Source organism: Parasteatoda tepidariorum, chromosome 4 (assembly GCF_043381705.1).
Source record: "Parasteatoda tepidariorum isolate YZ-2023 chromosome 4, CAS_Ptep_4.0, whole genome shotgun sequence".
Lineage (NCBI taxonomy): Eukaryota > Metazoa > Arthropoda > Arachnida > Araneae > Theridiidae > Parasteatoda > Parasteatoda tepidariorum.
The window spans coordinates 6,399,082-6,418,660 of NC_092207.1; the positions used below are offsets into that span (position 1 = coordinate 6,399,082).

Below are 19,579 nucleotides of genomic sequence, written 5' to 3' on the forward strand. Positions count from 1 at the left end.
AGCAAACGTAGCACTATATAGAACAAGCTGACATGGAAGGGGGAAGTTAGCAAAAAAAAAAAAAAAAATTGGGCGGGGGGGGATGAATGCGCCCAAGAGCTTGGGGGGGGCATATTTATAGAGTACGCCACCTGCAGCCCATTACGATCGCCAATAATTAAAAATTTCAAAACAAGTACTGTCTAAGAAAAGAACTCCGAAATGTCGAACCGCAGAGCTCTAGAATTCAGTGGAACCATTGCTCTAAATTATTTTCATCTATGTTTTCTTCAACAATTAAGTCTCCTGATTTCTCAGGTTCTAATTGAGCTCTGAATGAGATTCCACTGCTTCTTGTATGCATCGCCTAGAGAAAGTAATAAGCGAATGAGACAAATCAAACGCGATTTTCTTTTATACTCATTCAGTATAAAACTCAGAAATAACATAAAAATCATTGAAAAACTCCTTTTTAATGTTCATTTCATCATTGCCAAACAAACATTATCCAGTTTATCAGAAAGTATTTATTTTTCGTTAAAAAAAATACTGAGTATGAGTGAATTATTATATTATTAGCCACCTGGTAATTCATGTTATTTCCTTATATATTCATTGTCAGAAGAAAATGAATCCCAGCACAACTATAACCCTTCTCATATTCGATCATCATTATTTATCTTGAATATAAGTGTCATTCTACCAATTGAATGAAATGTAGGCAACATAACTCAATGAGTCACTTGAAAAGAATCATTTAAACGTCAATGATCTAAAAATAGAACGCTTAGTTTTGAATGAATATTTTGTTTTTAAAATAGAATTTTTAATTTGATTATGTCTATTAGAGAGTTATATTACCCATTTAAAAGCTTGTAAGTATTGCAGCCAAATTATAAAAATTGGATTTCTGGTAAATTATATTACAAGAGAAAAATGTACAAATTGTATAAAATTTCCGAATGTCATAAAAAAATTTTTTATTTTAACAGAACCTAACTAAATGGAAAAAAAACTTTATGTAATTTAAATGGAGGAAAATTATTATTTTGATTAAATAAATAATCCCAAGAAAATAAAGTGGTACGCTATTACTAGATTATAAGAATTCACACAATACTCAACCATTACCAAGCACCTAGTTCCGTTTTTAAGGCTTTATCCTTTAACGTCCATGTTAAGAATGCCACATAATTTTGACCCTGGGCAGACGACGAGGACAAGATTTGTCACTGCCTTTGCTAAATAATAAATGCATGACCCCTGAATTCCTGACAATGAAAATTCAAAAATGGAAAACTATTTGAGTATCTTTATCATAAAATGACTGTATTCACAAAAAAGGTCGAAACAATGAATCCTGTGGGTTCCTATGTGCCTGAACTAGGCACAAAGGAATAATGTACTGTGCATCTACTAATTATAATTAGTAGATGATCTTTAAATTAGAACTATCAAATTTTGTGTTTTCTACCAGTATTATTATTTTTAAAAAATGTTGGATCAAAAATCAAAATCTTGTGATTTTTCAAATCTATATTTTTAAAAACCGTATTTGTATTCCTATAAAATATTTTGAAATACAAATATCCTCCTATATTTGTATTTCAAAATTATTAGCACTCTTAATTCAATATATCATTACATACAACACTCTTAACTAATAATTAGCACTCTTAAAGGAAAGAAAATAGTTGTTTTTTTCCGAAATTTATAGTGAAGCACCTTGTTTTTTCAATTGCACAACAAGTTATAATGTAGCAATATTGATACTCAAATAAAAATTCACAGATAAAAGCAAATTTTATTGACTTTTATTTATACATAACACCTTCTTTAAAAAAATATATGTTTATTAATTACAATACAGTAGGTGAGAAAAGCCTGGTTTCCCTTTCCTGTCTCCTTCGCTGATCTGCTAAACGCTGAGATCTCCGCAAACCATCCACTTCACTGCTTCTACTTTGGCCAGGCATTATATCTTCGGAGTCCGAATCAATTTCTGTCTTATTAAAAGTCCATTTCACAACTGTTCCATCCCACTGCAAAAAACCATTATTTTATTCTTTCACAATTGTTTCGAAATAAATTTTTTGGGTTCCTCAATATTAACAAACTTTAATAAGTAACATTAAACAAATTTTAGGGTTGCAAAAACCTAAGGTTTTCCACTCTAATCTGGAAAAAATTTCCTGTACATATTATACACAACATATTAAGACAAACACATAATCAGTGAACTATATTGGGCTAACTAAAGTAATTTTAATTGCTGGAAAAACTTAGAGAAAAAGGTAGAGCTGAACATACTTAAAAACAAATAATGCTATAGTAAATGAAATAGTTTAGAAAACTGAAATATGATCCATAAATATCCCATAGATTACGTTTTGAGTGGTCACCATTTTTTAAAAGATGAAAATAAGAAACAAAATTCATTGTATTTTTCCAGTTTGTAATGAAAAACTTAAAATTTCCAACATTTTCCCTGTTATTTTAGGTGATTTTTAAATTCCCTGTATTTTCCAGGTTTTTCCTGTTCTCCCCGTGGAGTGGCAACCCTGCAACCATATTTTTTAATGAAAAATACAAATGAAAGAAACAAATTTTTTAATGCTAATATTTTAACTTTAATAGATTGATAAATGAATTAACAATTCAAGTAAAAATGGGCAACTCTGTGATTTTATTTTACATTTTTAATCTTATAAAAACATAAACAAATGCGTCGATAATAATGCTTCAATTACTTTTGTATTTTGTAAATTTTTTTTTTTTTAAAAATACATATGTAAACTTCGAAAATAAAATTTACAGAGCTGTCAAACTAGTTTAAAGTAATCAGACATTTAATTACATAAACAAACCATCTTTGCAAACATTCAATCGCAAGTAATATTAATCTCGGAATAAATTTCTGATGAACATAGAAAAGAAACCCCTGAATCATTCTTCAGCTTTTCAATATTAAAGTCCAATGAAAGAGTTAAAGCATAACCTATTATAGTTTGTCTAAAGTAAGAACTCCCCCAGCCATTCATCTGAACCCGTGGCAGTGACTATGGTAATGAGGTATAACTACTTCAAGTAGGGGTGTGGGGTCATTTTTTAGGACAGGTTTTGGCTCAGGAAGGCGAGAGAAAGGGAATCTTTTTCTTCGGTCTACTGTGTTAGCCAGCCCTAGAGTAAAGAGAAGCTACCCTCCCTGAAATGCGCTATTCTTGTTTCTATAGCAGCAGATGGCTTCAGTCTTTGCAGCGGAGGGAGTTCTTACTATAGACATACGATACTTATGATGTGAGAAACAAACAGAGAATACTCACTGAACTACTCATTATTTCATTTCTGTAAGGATGCCATGCCACATCTCGCACACAACCTTTGTGACCCCTCAGTATTGCCTTGATTTTACCCGTCAAAATATCATAAACTGTAAATCAAAATTATGATGCAGTAAACAAAGCACATAAAAACAAAACATAAAAAACTTCTAATAATAAAACATTTATTAAGAGACTGTGCATGTACGTCAAATTATTCCCTCCCTCAAAAATAATATTTTGATTGATGTAACCGAAATTGAGTTGAATAACACCAATGGAAATAAAAACATGCTTTAACAAAAAGTATTCACTAGATTTTTGGCATAACAAAAACTCTGAGCAATATTAAAGTGAACTGCTTTAACAGCAAATGTCACAACCATCAACCTCATGACAGTACAAAAATTTTAAATCTTTGTTAAAGTAATTGGCATCATTCTTCACCAATTTGTTTGTTACTTTGTCATGACTCTTTATGAATATCCCTTACAATAAATTCAGTTTTTTAATAAAATATTTTTTCTAGCAAAGTTGTCAAGGTATACAGTACAATTTAGGTAAATGGAAGCAACCTAATTTTTGATAAAAAAATTGATACTTCATAGTACTGCAGTGTATCTACCACTACAAAAATATAATTCCAATTCCTTTGTATATAAGACATATTAACTTGATTCTATAGCAGGGTACCTTTTCATAGACGAAGGTTGACATTGTAGTTAACTGCCATCCCCATACTTCATTTTTTTTGTCAGTAATATTAGATTTCTATCAAAACCTGTCTTATTTAGAATTAAATACAGCCACCAAAAACATAGTAAAGTTGTTCCACTTTATAGTTTGTGTCGAAAAAAGCATTTTTAATACAATAGGTATTTCATACTTTGTTATACAGTTGAACCTCACTTGCATGAAAAAGCTTAACGTGAAATATCACTTTACATGAAGCAAATATAGGGTCCCGTGAGTCAGCGATCAATTTTTGTTGTATTTTACATGTTTAACATGAAATTTTTAAGCTCATTATTGCTTACCATGAAAGGAAACAGGACACAACACAGATAATGAGCATGTGAATAAAATTTCAATCATTCATTTTCAGGAATGCTATTTCTATTTTCCTTCTTTGTTAGAAGTAGCAGAAGGGCAAATGAATAAAATATTTAAAATAAAATAGTTTAATAAAGTATCTAAAACTTTTAAGATTATTTCAATTTGTTTGGTTCATAATAGTACTGTTTGCATACATTAATGTAGTATATAACATGTATTAAAAAAATTTTTCATGTGTATCAGATAAGACGAAATTCGGCAAACGTGAAATATATATGATAGTTTCACCGATTTCGCGTTAATGAGGTTCGACGAGCATTAATTTTCTTTTTAGAGAATAAAAAATGTATCTACAATTTAAAAATTCTCACCCACAACTCTTCCCTGTGCACATCCTGTGTAGATGTAGCACTGTCCAGTGGTGGCCTCAGGTGAAAAGTGGCAGCGAATCAGAGTTTGGAGAACACTGTGACCCCTGTAGGTCATGAGGGACGTATCCCAATTCACTTTACGCCTGTGCTTGTTCACTGTTAGAATACATACATCAAATGGATATGAAAACTATTTAAAGTATTGATCAACAAACAATTTTATGATGCCCAGAAATAAGTAATGACCGAATTGTAACTTCCAATGCACAGATGAAATTAAATCTGCCTTTAATAACCATTATTTAATCTTCACAAATATATTGACGTTTGCTATTTACTCTACAGGACAGTGTTATTTTTTAGCCCAACAGAACTTGCAGAGCCTTGGCCACCTTTAACATTTTGGACCATTCTTTTCTGGTCCAAAATCTTAAATAATTTTTATAATTGACAATTTTACGTATTTAATGTAAGTAATTTAAATAAATTTTAATTAATAACATAAGTAGTTTAATATAAGTAATTTAATTTTAAGTAATTTAATATAATTGATAATTTTAAATATTTTCAGGTCTTCTCCAAATTGTTGATTTCATCCAGTTCTACAAATTTCCGTCTACATTTTGACACTCCACTCTAATAATATTATGATATTTCCTTCTGACTGCATTCTTAGGACATGTTAAAACCATTGGATTCTTTTCATTCTTATAGCTGTTACCTCGTTGCAGAATCAAGATGACACGGCGACATTGTCGAAGAACGTTACAGAGTCAGGGTTGCCACTCAAATCTGGAGAAGAAAAAAAATTCCCTGTGTTTTCCCTGCGCATACTATGCATAATATATTAAGAGGAAACAACAATTACTGCGCTCGTGTGTGAGATATATTGGGCGAACTATATTTATTAGTTTTAATTGCTGGAAAAACAGCTGAACATATTGTTATAGTAAATGAAATAGTTTAGTATAGCTGAAATATTATGGTTAAATATCCCATAGATTACACTTTGAGTGGTGACCATATTTTAAAAGACAAAAATAAAAAACAAAATTCCCTGTATTTTCCAGGTTTTCCCTGTGGAGTGGCAACCCTGAGAGTTCTTGCAGAAAGATTTTTCTTTTAACAAGTAAAAAAAAAAAATTTCTTTTCAACAGAAATTTATACATAATATTTGAATCACTAATTTAGAAAATCACTTTTTCACAAGCTCAATTTACAGCCGATTGCATCGTAAATCGATGTAATGTTTCCATTGTATTTTCAGCAGTTATCGATATTGACTTTCAGGTCATTTTTAAAAATCACGATATGTGTCAAACAATATGGAAAATTTGAATCTTGCATTTGAGTATTTACTTTAAGGCAATAATTCCATCAAATTTTTGGCAGTTATAGCTATTGATTTCTGCATAGTTTTTAAATTCAATCATTTTTATACGATATTATTTATTACATCAACCTGATATCAAAACGAAACATGGATTTCAGAAGTCAGATTAACGTGATTTCGTCGTCAATCTTTTTTTCGGCAATTTTCTACGAATTTCATGATTTTTTAAAAAAAAATTTTTATCGTGATGATTATATATAAAATGCGAGGAAAAAAATTATTTGTGCATTCCTCCTTTCAACAAAATGGGAGAATTTCACCCATAATATTAGAATAAAAAAAATATTACATGTTTAATTTTAAAATAATTATATAGTTTTTTTTTTGTAAACACAGAGCTTTGCAATTTTAAATTAGTAACATGTATGTTTGTTATTATTAAAAGCATCTTGAAGATATATATTAGTGCCAGAGAGTTTTGTAGTAGGCAGCTCGAAAAAATTCTGCCACAAGGGCTGTTACTGCCATTGACCATCAATCTACTGATTCTTCAGAAAATGCACCAAAAATCTTCCATATAATTTTTTCCTTTCCTACATTCTTAAAAGATCAGAATCTCCTTTAATGCAAGCCTCAAATCCATAGAACACAATTGGTTGGATTATCACTTTATAGAGAGGGATTTTAAATTTAATGCTTGCATAGCTAGATCTTCATAATTTTTGCAAACTTGTTTCTAGCAGTCATCCAAGCTCTAATTTCTAGCTTAATCTCATTATTTGGGGAATATAATTTGAAATGTGTAAAGTATACAAGGCTGTTGCCAAATGAGAATCAGAGTTGTATAATTTTATAGTTAGAATTAGAATGTTTTTTTCAAAACAAAATTACATTGGTAAAATTTTGGAATAAGCATTTTTAGAAAAATAGGTTAGTTAGATACCTTTGCTTGTTTTTAAATTTTTGAAAAGTTACAGCATAAGAAAGAATTTTTCAGCTTTATCCAAATTGGTTTTAATCAATATAAATAAAATGCTTTGAAACAACACAGATAAATTTACGGTATTGAATTAACTAGCCAAGCATAATTTTATATAAATAATTTATGAGAAAAATATGTTTCTAAAGTTATTAAGTATCTTTATTTCTCAACTATTTTTAAAAAATATTGTGCTGCCTCATCAATAGTTTTGGTGGAAACAAAATACATTGGTAAAATGAAAATAAAAGTATTTAAAAAAATTTTTCATTTAAACTTAAAACAGATACAAGTTTGTGCAGTAAACGAAAAAATGTGTTCAAGCTTGGACTCCCTAATCTATCTTTTTAGTTCCACTGATTTTTCAAATGAACATCAAATCAGTTTTAATACATATAAATTCTCACTGAAACTTTTTCAGGAAAATTAAAAAAGTAAAGTAACTTACAACTTGTTGGAACCCTTTGCCATCTATAATCCCAATTATGTGATTTAACAGCTTTATAAGCACCCTGAAAATCAATAAATATAAAGCTAAGAAATGCAAAAAATATTAATACATCATTTATGCAGAAATGCAGAAATGACAACACACATATATGTCAAACACTCTACAATCCTCACAACTTCTTTTAAAAAAGTATTGTAATATGGTTCATGTAATGGGCACTTTATTTATTTATTACACTTATCTTTTTTGATTTATTGAAACCATTGCAATTCAAAACATTTAGTTACTCAAGATATTATTTTTAATTACATTATCAGTGTATTATTTCCCCAATACTCAGTTTAGAGGTTTCACCCAGTCAGAATAAATGGTACATTTCATTTATAATTTCCTTAATACTCAGTTTTGAGGGTAACAACATTACTCTAGAATTATAAAACACTACTAAAACATGAAAAAAACATTTATCATGCTTCAGAAACTTAAAATTTTTAATGGAGTTATTCAAAAAAATAAATAAATAAATAAATAAATCAAAGAAATATTTGATTAAAATTATAGCTAAAATTTTAAAAATTTTGAAGGAGAATTGGAAACTAAAAATTCAAAGCTAAATTTAGCTAAACATTCAAAGCTAAAATTTAGATAAAAATTCAAAAACTGTAAAGTTGGATTTCACAATAAGGTCTCCCACATTTGATATTTTAATTTGCTGACTTTCCATTGAATAAACATTTAGGAACATAACTAAATATTTTTTAATATTTCATCATATAATCGCTATGAAAATGGAGAAAGTAAAAGTATTAAGAAATGAACAAAATAGATAGTAACTTATATCAAGATAGTAATTTTTAATGTATAGTGACAGAATAAATAAATAATTTTTACCTCTACACTAGATGAAGGGGAAAAAGCTCTCATGTCCCAAAGTTTGATTGTTTGATCTTTGCTGTTAGTAATTAAGTGCCTTCCATCACCCTTTCAATAAATAAATCAAAAACATTACAAATTAAATATAAGAAAATGTTACAAAAAAGTAAAAAATATAGATTTTTTTAAAGGAAAAAACATTAAACAACTTAGATTTTTAGAAACAATACAGGGGGGGGGGGAGCAAGCTATGTCCCCGTCAAAAACATTGAATATTTCTTTTATAATTTTAGGACATTCTTCAAAACTCTTTTTGCTAAAAGAAAAAAAGCCACAGTTTGAGAGTGCATAAAATGGCAATAAATCTCAAGTTTTAATAATGGTTAATAATGGCAATAAAGCTTAAATTTTATACTCTCTATGCTATCCAATGAATAAATGCTGTCTAAAATTTTAAACAGACAAATAGCTTCGAACATGTAAGAAGTCATTAGACTTCTTTTTTTAAAAAAATTCTAATTTGATGAGATATTTCTACCTAGATGAAAATATTTGAAATGAATAATTGGTTATTTTTACACACTTTTCTGAATCCAAACAATGCACCAATGAAACATTTTATTAGATAATGAAAAAATAGACCACAAACACTTTTCATTTAGTTGAATCATTTAGTTGAATCATTTAGCAAAATTTTTAAGAATAGCATAAAGGGTGTTAGTGAAACAGGCACAAAACACAACTTAACTGCCATGAATAATTGTTACAAAATTGCAATAATTATAAAAATAGCATATTATTTGCTAAGAAGTGTCACTTTATATAGTGTATGATATGACAATTATTTTATAGGAATCTTATTTTATTTTAGATTCTAAGAGATAGATTTAAAAAATAAGAAAAGGGTAAAAATACACATATATTTTTTTTTTACTTTTGAATCAACATATGTCAAACCATCCTCATGACCAGCTAAAACTCCAACAGGCTTTGGATGTGATTCACACAGTGTTCTACGATCCCAGACCTAAAAACATTAAACACCTTATTTAATATTCTATATTAAATACAAATAATGATTGTAGTGTATATCTATCACTACAAAAATACAATTCCAATTCCCTAGCATATAAGACATGTTAACTTTCTATGTTAGGGGTACCTTTTCATAGATGAAGGTTGACATTGTCGATAACTTCTATTCCCACATTGATGACCTTCAAATGTGATGTGAACATGCCTACCTAGACAGAAACTTCCACCTTGAAATGAACACACCTATCTTAACTGTAACACTCTCTTCCATTTGAACATGCCTACTCCGATGGATGGTCCACATTGACCAGTTGACTCACTACTTGATACTGTGACATTGTCCTCTTCACGATGTTGTTTCTCAGTCTCTATCACACACAACATACACACTCGACTGCTAAAGGCAACACAGGAGCGACCATGAATTTAATACAACTCTCACAATCAGCACTCAAAAAGTACAGCATATACACTCGACTGCAACATAGGAGCAACCACGACCGTGAACTTAATACAGCTCTAACGATCACTACTCAAGAAGTACGGTGATCTTAATAGAGCTCTCTCTCGGCTTCTCATAAAACAGCAATGAATCAACTAGTGGTATCCCATTCAATGAATTCTATCACAGATAAAATTCTGGTGGGGGGGGGAGAACTGTAGTGTATCTACCACTACAAAAATACAATCCAATTCCCTAGTATATAAGACATGTTAACTTGATTCTATGTTAAGGTACCTTTTCGTAGATGAAGGTTGACATTGTCGATAACAACACTTCCCACATTTTAAAAACCTGCACAATCTTTAATTTCTTGTAAATTTTAAATTTTTTTCTTTTAAGAAAATGAATTATTCTTTAGACTTTGAAGAAATATTTACCCAACAAAACTTTTTTCTCATTAGTTTTATAACAGGTTTGGTGTAATGTGAGCTATTGATTTTTGCAATTAATCTAGATTGTTGGTGAGTTTAACATTAAAGCTCACTGCAGAGGAGAAAGATGACAGGAAGTATAGGATACCCAGAACTTTAACATTACACCTCTTTTAAAAGACTGTTGTTTCTCCCAAATTTTTAGTGAAAGTAATAAAAGTGGCCAATATTTATTTCTTACATTAAATAAAAGTTAACCACAATTTTATTTAATAATAAAATAAATATTCGGGAACCTGATAAAAAAAATCATCACCCAAAAACTTATTGCTTTTAAAAATTAGAACAACTTGGTAATTTTATAAAAATTTTTTAGAAGAGCAGTCATTCCCGTTAACGTTAATACTAAAAGTTATAACTAAATCTTATCCCAGAATTGAGGAAGCAATTTTGGTCGGCTCAATTTCAACTGTGCAGATTATTCTGCTCTATCAGCAATCCAATAACTTCTATAGATAAATGTAAATACAAAGAAAATTTGAGTCATTGGTTCTATTACGCATTCATATACATTTTCACAGGTCTGTTTATATCTCTCTACTAGAATTTTTTTTAAAAGTTAATAAAGTTAATTTAAATGAACAATCCTGAGACAGAGAGTGAATAATGTTAGCAATTATGATAAAATAAGCTATTTGTGAAAATAAACACAAACCAAATCATGGAACCAAAAACCAAAACACCATACCATCCATTGATTTTTTGTCTCTAAAATTGATCATTTATTTCATAGTCAAATTTTAATGGTCCTGACCACCTCTAATTTTGAATCCTTGAAAAAGCAGGGGTATAATAAAATTCACTATATCAGTTAAGAACCAAAATTCAATTAATTGTACTGAAGTAAAATCAATCGAAGATTATCAAAACAATTCAAATGCCAAATCAGTTATTACTTCCAACAACTTACTTTGCATATTCCATCATCGCCTCCGCTGAAAAGTATCTGAGAAGTATTGTCAGCGAACGCAACAGTATTTACATCATCTTCATGAGAGTATATCTATAGTATAATCAAGAATTTAATGATAAATTGCAGAATTGAGTCATATTTTATTTATTATATAATCAATACATTTTGAAATTTTTATTATTACCACTCATAAAAGTAATTTATTTGAGCTTGTGAGTTCAGGTCAGAGGTGATTGTGAGTCCAACTCAAAAATCCTGAAAATTTCTTGAGTAAAATCATTAATGACNCAGTCCCCTTGCTGTCAGGCTAACCGTGGGAGATTCTCGTGGTCTTCCTCTCCATGTAACACAAACGCGGGTCAATTCCATCAAAAAATCATTCACAAAGGCAAATTTGTCCCACTACTTGATCCAGGAGTTCCCTTGTCTTCTGGATTGGGTTCAAAATTAAAAGGGTATGAAGTTGAAAATTAGAAGCCATAAACCCAAAATGGGGTCGGCTGTTCAACGAACAAATATGAAATAATATAAAAAATAAGAATTTTTAGAAAAATAGTTTAGTTAGATACCTCTGCTTGTTTTTAAATTTTTGAAAAGTTATAGCGTAAGAAAGAATTTTTCAACTTTATCAAAATTGGTTTTAATATAAATAAAATGTTTTGAAACAACACAGATAAATTTATGGTATAGAATTAACTAGCCAAAACTTCAAGCATAATTTTATATAAATAATTTATGAGAAAAATATGTTTTTTTAAAGTGATTAAGTATCTTTATTTTTCAACTATTTTTGAAAAATATTGTGCTGCCTCATCAATAGTTTTGGTGCAAACAAATACAAATACAATACATTGGGAAAACGAAAATAAAAGTATTTAAAAAAATTGTCATTTAAACTTAAAACGGATAGAAGTTTGTGTACTAAACGAAAAAATGTGTTCAAGCTTGGACTCCCTAATATATCATTTTAGTTCCACTGATTTTTTAAATGAACATCAAAAAAGTTTTAACACGTATAAATTCTCACTGAAACTTTTCCAGAAAAATTAAATGAGCAAAGCAACTTACGACTTGTTGGAACCCTTTGCCATCTGTAATCCCAATTATGTGATTTAACAGCCTTATAAGCACCCTGAAAATCAATAAATATAAAGCTAAGAAATGCAAAAAATCAAAACAAAATATTAATACATTATTTAGACAAAAGCAATTTCAATTATTTCCTAAAAATACAGAAATGACAACACACATACATGTCAAACACTTTACAATCCTCACAACTTCTTTTAAAAAATTATTATAATATGGTTCATGTAATGGGCACTTTACACTTATCTTTTTTGATTTATTGCAATTCAAAACATTTAGTATATCAAGATATTAATTTTTAATTACATTATCAGTATATTATTTCCTCAATACTCAGTTTTGAGGATTCATGACTCAGAATGAATGGTACATTTTGTTTATAATTTCCTCTAGGTTTTATGACTTATGGTATATTTGGCTTATAATTTCCTTAATACTCAATTTTGAGGTTTCATAAAACATAAAGAATCAAGAATTAATTATACAACACAATTAAAAAATGAAAGAAAAAAAAACATTTATCATAATCAGAAACTTAAATATTATAATGGGGTAATTCAAAAATTAAATAACACAATAAAAAAATTAAAGAAATATTTGATTAAATTATAGTTTTATCTAAATTTTGAATGAAAATTGGAAACTAAAAATCCAAAGCTAGATTTAGCTAAACATTCAAAGCTAAAATTTAGATAAAAATTCAAAAACTGTTAAGTAGGATTTCACAATAAGGTCTCCCACATTTGATATTTTATTTTGCTGACTTTCCATTGAATAAACAATTAATTATGAACATAACTAAATATTTTTTTAATATTTCATCATACAATTGCTGTGAAAGTGAAGAAAATAAAAGTATTAAGGAATGAACAAAATAGATAGCAACTTATACCATGATGGTAATTCTTAATGTATAGTGATATAATAAATAATTTTTACCTCTACACTAGATGAAGGGGAAAAAGCTCTCATGTCCCAAAGTTTGATTGTTTGATCTTTGCTGTTAGTTATTAAGTGCCTTCCATCACCCTTTCAATAAATAAAAAACGTTACAAATTAAATCTAAGAAAAAGTTACAAAAATGCAAAAAATATAGATTTTTTTTAAAGAAAAAAATATATATAATTAAGCAACCTAGATTTTTAAAAACAATAGAGAAGGGAGCAAGCTATGTCCCCGTCAAAAATATGGAATGTTTTTTTTTTCATAATTTCAAAACATTCTTCAAAATTCTTTTTGCTAAAGGAAAAAAAAAGCCAAAATTTGAGAGGTTTAAAATGGCAATAAAGCTTCAATTTTATGCTAGCCATACTATCCTATGGAAAAGTATTGTCTAGAATTGGACAAATAGCTTAGAACATATAAGTCTTTAAACTCAAAAAAAAAAAAAAANAAAAAAAAAAAAAAAAAAAAAAAAAAAAAAAAAATGCTAATTTAATTAGATGTTTCCACTGAGATGAAAATCTTTAAAATGAATAATTGGTTATTTTTACACACTTTTCTGAATCCAAATAATGCACCAATCAAACATTTTAATAGATAATGAAAAATTAGCCCACAAACATTTCTGATTTAGTCGTATCATTTAAGAAAATTTTTATGAATAGCATAAAGGGTGTAAGTGAAATAGGCACAAAACACAACCTAACAGCCATGAATAACTATTACAAAATCGCAATAATCTTCTTAGAGATCTTATTTTTTATTAGCTTTTAAGTGACAGATTTAAAAAATAAGAAAAGGGTAAAAATACATATATATATTTTTTTTACTTTTGAATCAACATAAGTCAAACCATCCTCATGACCAGCTAAAACTCCAACAGGCTTTGGATGTGACTCACACAGTGTTCTACGATCCCAGACCTAAAAACATAAACTCCCTTACTTAATATTCAACATTAAATACATATACTGACCAAGACAGCATTTAAAAACCTGCGCGATTTTTAATTTTTTATTAATTAAAATTTTTTTCCTTTAAAGAAAATTTATCATTCTTTAGACTTTGAAGAAATATTTACACAACAATTTTTGTTTAATTGGTTTTATAACAGGTTTAGTGTAATGTGGGATATTGATTTCTACTACTCATCTAGATTGCCGATTCGATGCTCAAGATTAAAGCTCACTTCGGAAGAGAAAGATGGCAGGAAGTATAGGGTACACCGAACTTTAACATTAACCCTCTTTTAAAAGACTGTTGTTTCAAGTAAATTTTTAGTAATAAAAGTGGCCAATTTTTATTTCTTACATTAAATAAAAGTTAACCACAATTTTATTTAATAATAACATCCATATCCGGGAACCTGATAAAAAACATAACCCCAAAACTTATTGCTTTTAAAAATTAGAACAACTTGGTAATTTCTAAAAACTTTTTAGAAGAGCAGTGATTCCTGTAAACGTTAATACTAAAAAGTTATAGCTAAATCTTATCCCAGGGTAGAGGAAGCAAATTTGGCCGGCTCAATTTCAACTGTTCAAATTATTCTGCCACCTTCCAATAACTTAGACGAACGTAAATATATAAAGAAAATCTTAGTCATTGGTTCTATTACTCATCCATATACATTTTCACAGGTCTGTTTATATCTCACTATTAGAATTTTTCAAAAAAGTTATTAAAATGAATTTAAATAAAAAATTCTGAAACAGAGAGTGAATAATGTTAGCAATTATGATAAAATAAGCTATTTGTGAAAATAAACACAAACCAAATCATGGAATACCATCCGTTGATTTTTGGTTTCCAAATCTGATTATTTATTTCATGCTCAAATTTTAGTGATCTTAGACCACCTCTAAGTTTGAATACTTGCTATAGAAATTTGGGGGAAAAGGAGAGGTATAATAAAATGCACTGAATCAGTTAAAAACCAAAATTCAACTAATTGTACTGAAGTAAAATCAATCGAAGAATATCAAAACAATTCAAATGCCAAATCAGTTTTTCTTCCAGCAACTTACTTTGCATATTCCATCATCGCCTCCGCTGAAAAGTATCTGAGAAGTATTGTCAGCGAACGCAACAGTATTTACATCATCTTCATGAGAGTATATCTACAGTATAATCAAGAATTCAATGATAAATTGCAGAATTGAATAATATTTTCAATTATTATAAAATCGATCCATTTTGAATTTTTTTTATTATTATTACCCCTCATAAATATTTGGGCTTGTGAGTTTAGGGAGAAGCTTCTAGTTTTCAATAGCAGTATAAATTTTAAAATTTATGTTGTTAAAAAAAATGCAGTACATTAGAATTTAATTTTCCGTGAAAAGCATAATAGTAGGTACAAACTGATTTGTATTCTAAATAAAGATAAGATAATATTTAAATACATAAAACAATTAAAAGAATAAGGAAAAAATATAACTAATTTATTCTGCACCTTTCCCTAAACTATTGTACAATCAATATAACTCTTTGCCTGGTAACCTTCTACAAAATTAAAATGATTAACAACTGTTGCCCTTCCTGAAAGAAGAATTAGAAGAATCATGATTCTTTTAGTGAACCCATCCCTGGACTGTTCGTTTAAATATTTATGATCATTGTTTATTACAAACAATTTTAATAAATCTCATAATCATAATAATAAAATTTTTTATCATTGTCTATAAATGTTGCCATATTCCTGTTTTTCAAAATAACTTAATACTAATAGAAAAAAGGAACAAATTCTTTTCTTTAGAGTTTTAACGTGATCACAAACACTCAGAAAAATTCCCTGATTTTTGCAGACTGGTTTCATCAATTTTTCCCATTTTTGAAGCCAGAGCCAAAATTCTATAACAAATTTTTCATAAATGCCTTATTCTTAAATGTATAATATATTACAATACACTTACATCAGAGAGCCATTAGAGGTGGAAAAAAATTTCTCTTAAAAAAATTATTGCAATTCCAATTTTTTTAATAAAAATATCAGACTTTTAGGTACCTCGAACATAAATTTAAGCATGTTCCATGTATTTTAATTAAATTACCTGATTTTTCAGATAGATAAAATTCCCCGACTTCTGTTTTGTGGGCCACTCTAGGTTTTAACAATTAAATCAACTTCTTCAAAAGTATTTTTATTATGTATTACTCAACACAACAAATAATGTCTCGTTTTCACTAATTAAAATTTTAGTACTAATTCAAAATACAAATGAACAAATTTAAATTTTTTATTATTTTTTTAAAAATACAGCTGTATTAACTTACATTTTTTCTCAATGAAGAAATGATATTAATTTAAGTTCAAATGGTTGTTTAGAATTGTTTTCGTATCCCCTTTATCAAAAAAAACTTATGGAACAAAACCAAAGTAAAAATAAGGAATACACGATTGACGTTTTTAAGTTTATACTCACCCTTAATGTCCGTTTGTTTGCCTCTCGATTGTACACATACAAATACTGGTCATTAGCCCTGTCAATAAAAAAAAAGAAAGTTGTAATCTTGACACATTGAAATTAGATGTTAATCTTAAATAACCAGTCCTTCCAGTATTCTTAATATATCCATATTATAATTATGACTGGTACTGAACAGCAGTCCCAATTGAGTTTACAACTATCAATGCTCAACTCCATAGCATTATAATTTTGAACTCAACCCAGAAGACAAGGGAGCTTCTGGATCGAATATTGGAATAAACTACCTTTCCTGGAGGACTTTTTTGATCGAACTAACTGGCATTTACGTTACATGAGGAAGAAAAAGATAGATTATTACTTTCCACGTTTGCTGTAAGAAGTTTTTGGATCTTAACCAAAAATTGCAATGTTTGCAATGCAAAATATATTTTATTCTCAAGAAACAGAGTCCCAGAACCCTATCTCGAAATAAATTCTAATAGATTTGATACAGTAAGGAGTTTCACTTACTTAGGATCAATTATTACTTTTGACAACAGAATGACTCCTGAAATAAAAAACCGACTCTATCTGGCAAATACCGCTGTCTATGGGCTGAGAAGATTTATTAAATCTAGGGTTTTTTTTAGAAAAACAAAATTCTTAATCTACAAAACTCTTGTCAGGCCAGTCTTGACATACGCTTCTGAGGCTTGGACAATGACAAAACTGGATGAAAATTGTATCGCAATAGTTGAGAGAAAGATTTTGCGGAGTATACTTGGTGGTGTAAATGAAAACAATAACTGGAGAAGGAGATTTAACTTTGAACTTTACAAGATTTATAAGCAACCTGATATTATTAATTTCATAAATAGAATGAAGTGGACGGCCCACGTGATTCGAATACAATAAAAAATATGGTGATTTTTAGACCCATTGGAACAAAAAAGCGGGGAAGGCCGCGGTTGAGATGGGCTGACTCGGTGGAGTCTGATTTTCTTGCAATTAATGAAAGATAAATCGGAAGTCATTATGGAGAAATCTTCAGAGGAAGGCACATTGGGCTGTCTGGCCAACTATGATTATGATAATAAAATAAACTGGAGAAAAAAAACACTGCAAGCACTCACCCTCCCAGAATTTCTTTTCCATCTTGTGAGAATCGAAGAGAAAAAACACAGAATCTTCTTTCATCTGGATAGAGTGGAAGAGCTTCATGTATATCTTGGTCACCAGATATTGTGCACATGTGTACTAAAATGAAAAACATTTCGCATTCTATAATATGGTCAAATAATTCCAGGGTTTGTTTTCATTTGAAAAAAAACTTTAATCTGGAACACAATTTCAGGTTTTTTTAGAATTTTTTTTTTCACTGATGTGTAAAGTATGCATTAAAAATGAATAATACAGTAGATATCAAATTCATATAAAGATGCTCTAAAACGAAAAATATATAAGTACATTTAGGCTTTAAAGTGACAGTGCAAATAAAGCATTTTAGGTGTTTTCTCTGAAAAGAAACCCAATTTTTTTTCTTAAGAAATTTTTCTAAAAATATTTTTATGAATAGATTTTTAATAGAAAGGTATATAGATTATAAATAAAATAAAAGCAGTGTCTTTTTAAGTTTTTTTTTTTGGTGTTTCTTTAGGAAAAAAAAACTTCAACAGGTTATTTTTTTAAAACAAAGTGGGGTGGGGGTTGCTAACCTTAAATATTGCCCTCTGTTATGTTCAAACATTTTCAGCAACACATTTTAAAACATTTTTTTTGTAGTAACTTTAAGAAAGATTAAGTGGATGGAGTAGGTCTATTTTTAATATATGTTATATAATAAATTCATTCATGAAGAGTAAAAATATAGATAGGTCAATCTATATATATAAAAGAAAGTCGTGTTAGTTACTTCACTTATAANAGTGGATGGAGTAGGTCTATTTTTAATATATGTTATATAATAAATTCATTCATGAAGAGTAAAAATATAGATAGGTCAATAATTTAATAAAAAGCAATGATATTCTTAAAAAAAAAAAAACATCGGAATCTTTTATCGAATTACAATGAAACAAATAACCAAACAATTATATAGAATTTCTTAAATTCAATTAAAAAATAATAAAAGAAATCAAAGTAGTAGTAAAGCCTTGAAAAACATTTGTCACGTTTCAACAGGTGGCCACATTTGAGCCCAGACTTTCTATAGTAAAAGTAATGAGCAGAGTAAAAAATTTAAGTTGATATTTCTTTTTATAGAATCATTATGGATATAAGTCAACCTCTTTCCAGTGTTGCCCGAATCCAGTTGGGTCAACTATTATGTGCAGTATTTGTGATGCCCGAACTGACTTTGGGCAGGAGAAAAATTAACGCTTCTATTTTGTGAAGCCCGTTTCTACTTTAGGATACTTAGTTCACTATTTTCCTAATAGATAACATTAGTGGTCCTAGTTTTTCCGCGATTACGACTTCAGTCCAGGAAGGGAAAATGTGGGTGACACTTTATAGAATACATTCCACCAACAGGGGAAAAAAATCGAATCCAATCAGACAATGTTTTATATGCTGTCGTAAAACCGATGAAGAAGGATAAGACGTGATACATGAGTTTATTGCAAAGAGTGCTATATGGGCTTGTGTGCAGTACTGTGTTTTGGGATATATCATACTGTAAAAATTTACAAAATTTATGAATTGAAAATCATATTGCGTGTTTTTATATTATATTATATTTAGCTTCGAAATTTTGTTTAATTTGCTCTAATTGAATAAGATGTGTGCGTAATCCATTACTTTTTTTATGTGTAACTAAAAATTATAAATACAGTAGTTATTGTATTTTAAATTTTATTTTTATAATTAAAAACCATTTTCTAACTTTTATTT

The 19,579-nt window shown here is 28.7% G+C and overlaps 1 protein-coding gene across 1 annotated transcript in view; it reads right to left on the bottom strand.

Moving 5' to 3' along the window:
- Positions 1-1,763: 1,763 nt before the first annotated feature.
- LOC107450367 (DDB1- and CUL4-associated factor 11) overlaps positions 1,764-19,579 on the bottom strand; it is a 34,058-nt gene continuing 16,242 nt past the window's right edge. Inside the window, exons 9-17 of the mRNA XM_071179382.1 lie at positions 17,821-17,944; positions 16,703-16,760; positions 15,305-15,397; positions 14,108-14,200; positions 13,275-13,364; positions 12,315-12,378; positions 4,727-4,882; positions 3,303-3,409; positions 1,764-2,021 (exon numbers count right to left, since the gene is read on the bottom strand). Coding sequence (XP_071035483.1) covers positions 1,839-2,021; positions 3,303-3,409; positions 4,727-4,882; positions 12,315-12,378; positions 13,275-13,364; positions 14,108-14,200; positions 15,305-15,397; positions 16,703-16,760; positions 17,821-17,944 — 968 coding nt within the window. The 3' untranslated portion in view covers positions 1,764-1,838. The remainder of the gene's footprint in view (positions 2,022-3,302; positions 3,410-4,726; positions 4,883-12,314; positions 12,379-13,274; positions 13,365-14,107; positions 14,201-15,304; positions 15,398-16,702; positions 16,761-17,820; positions 17,945-19,579) is intronic.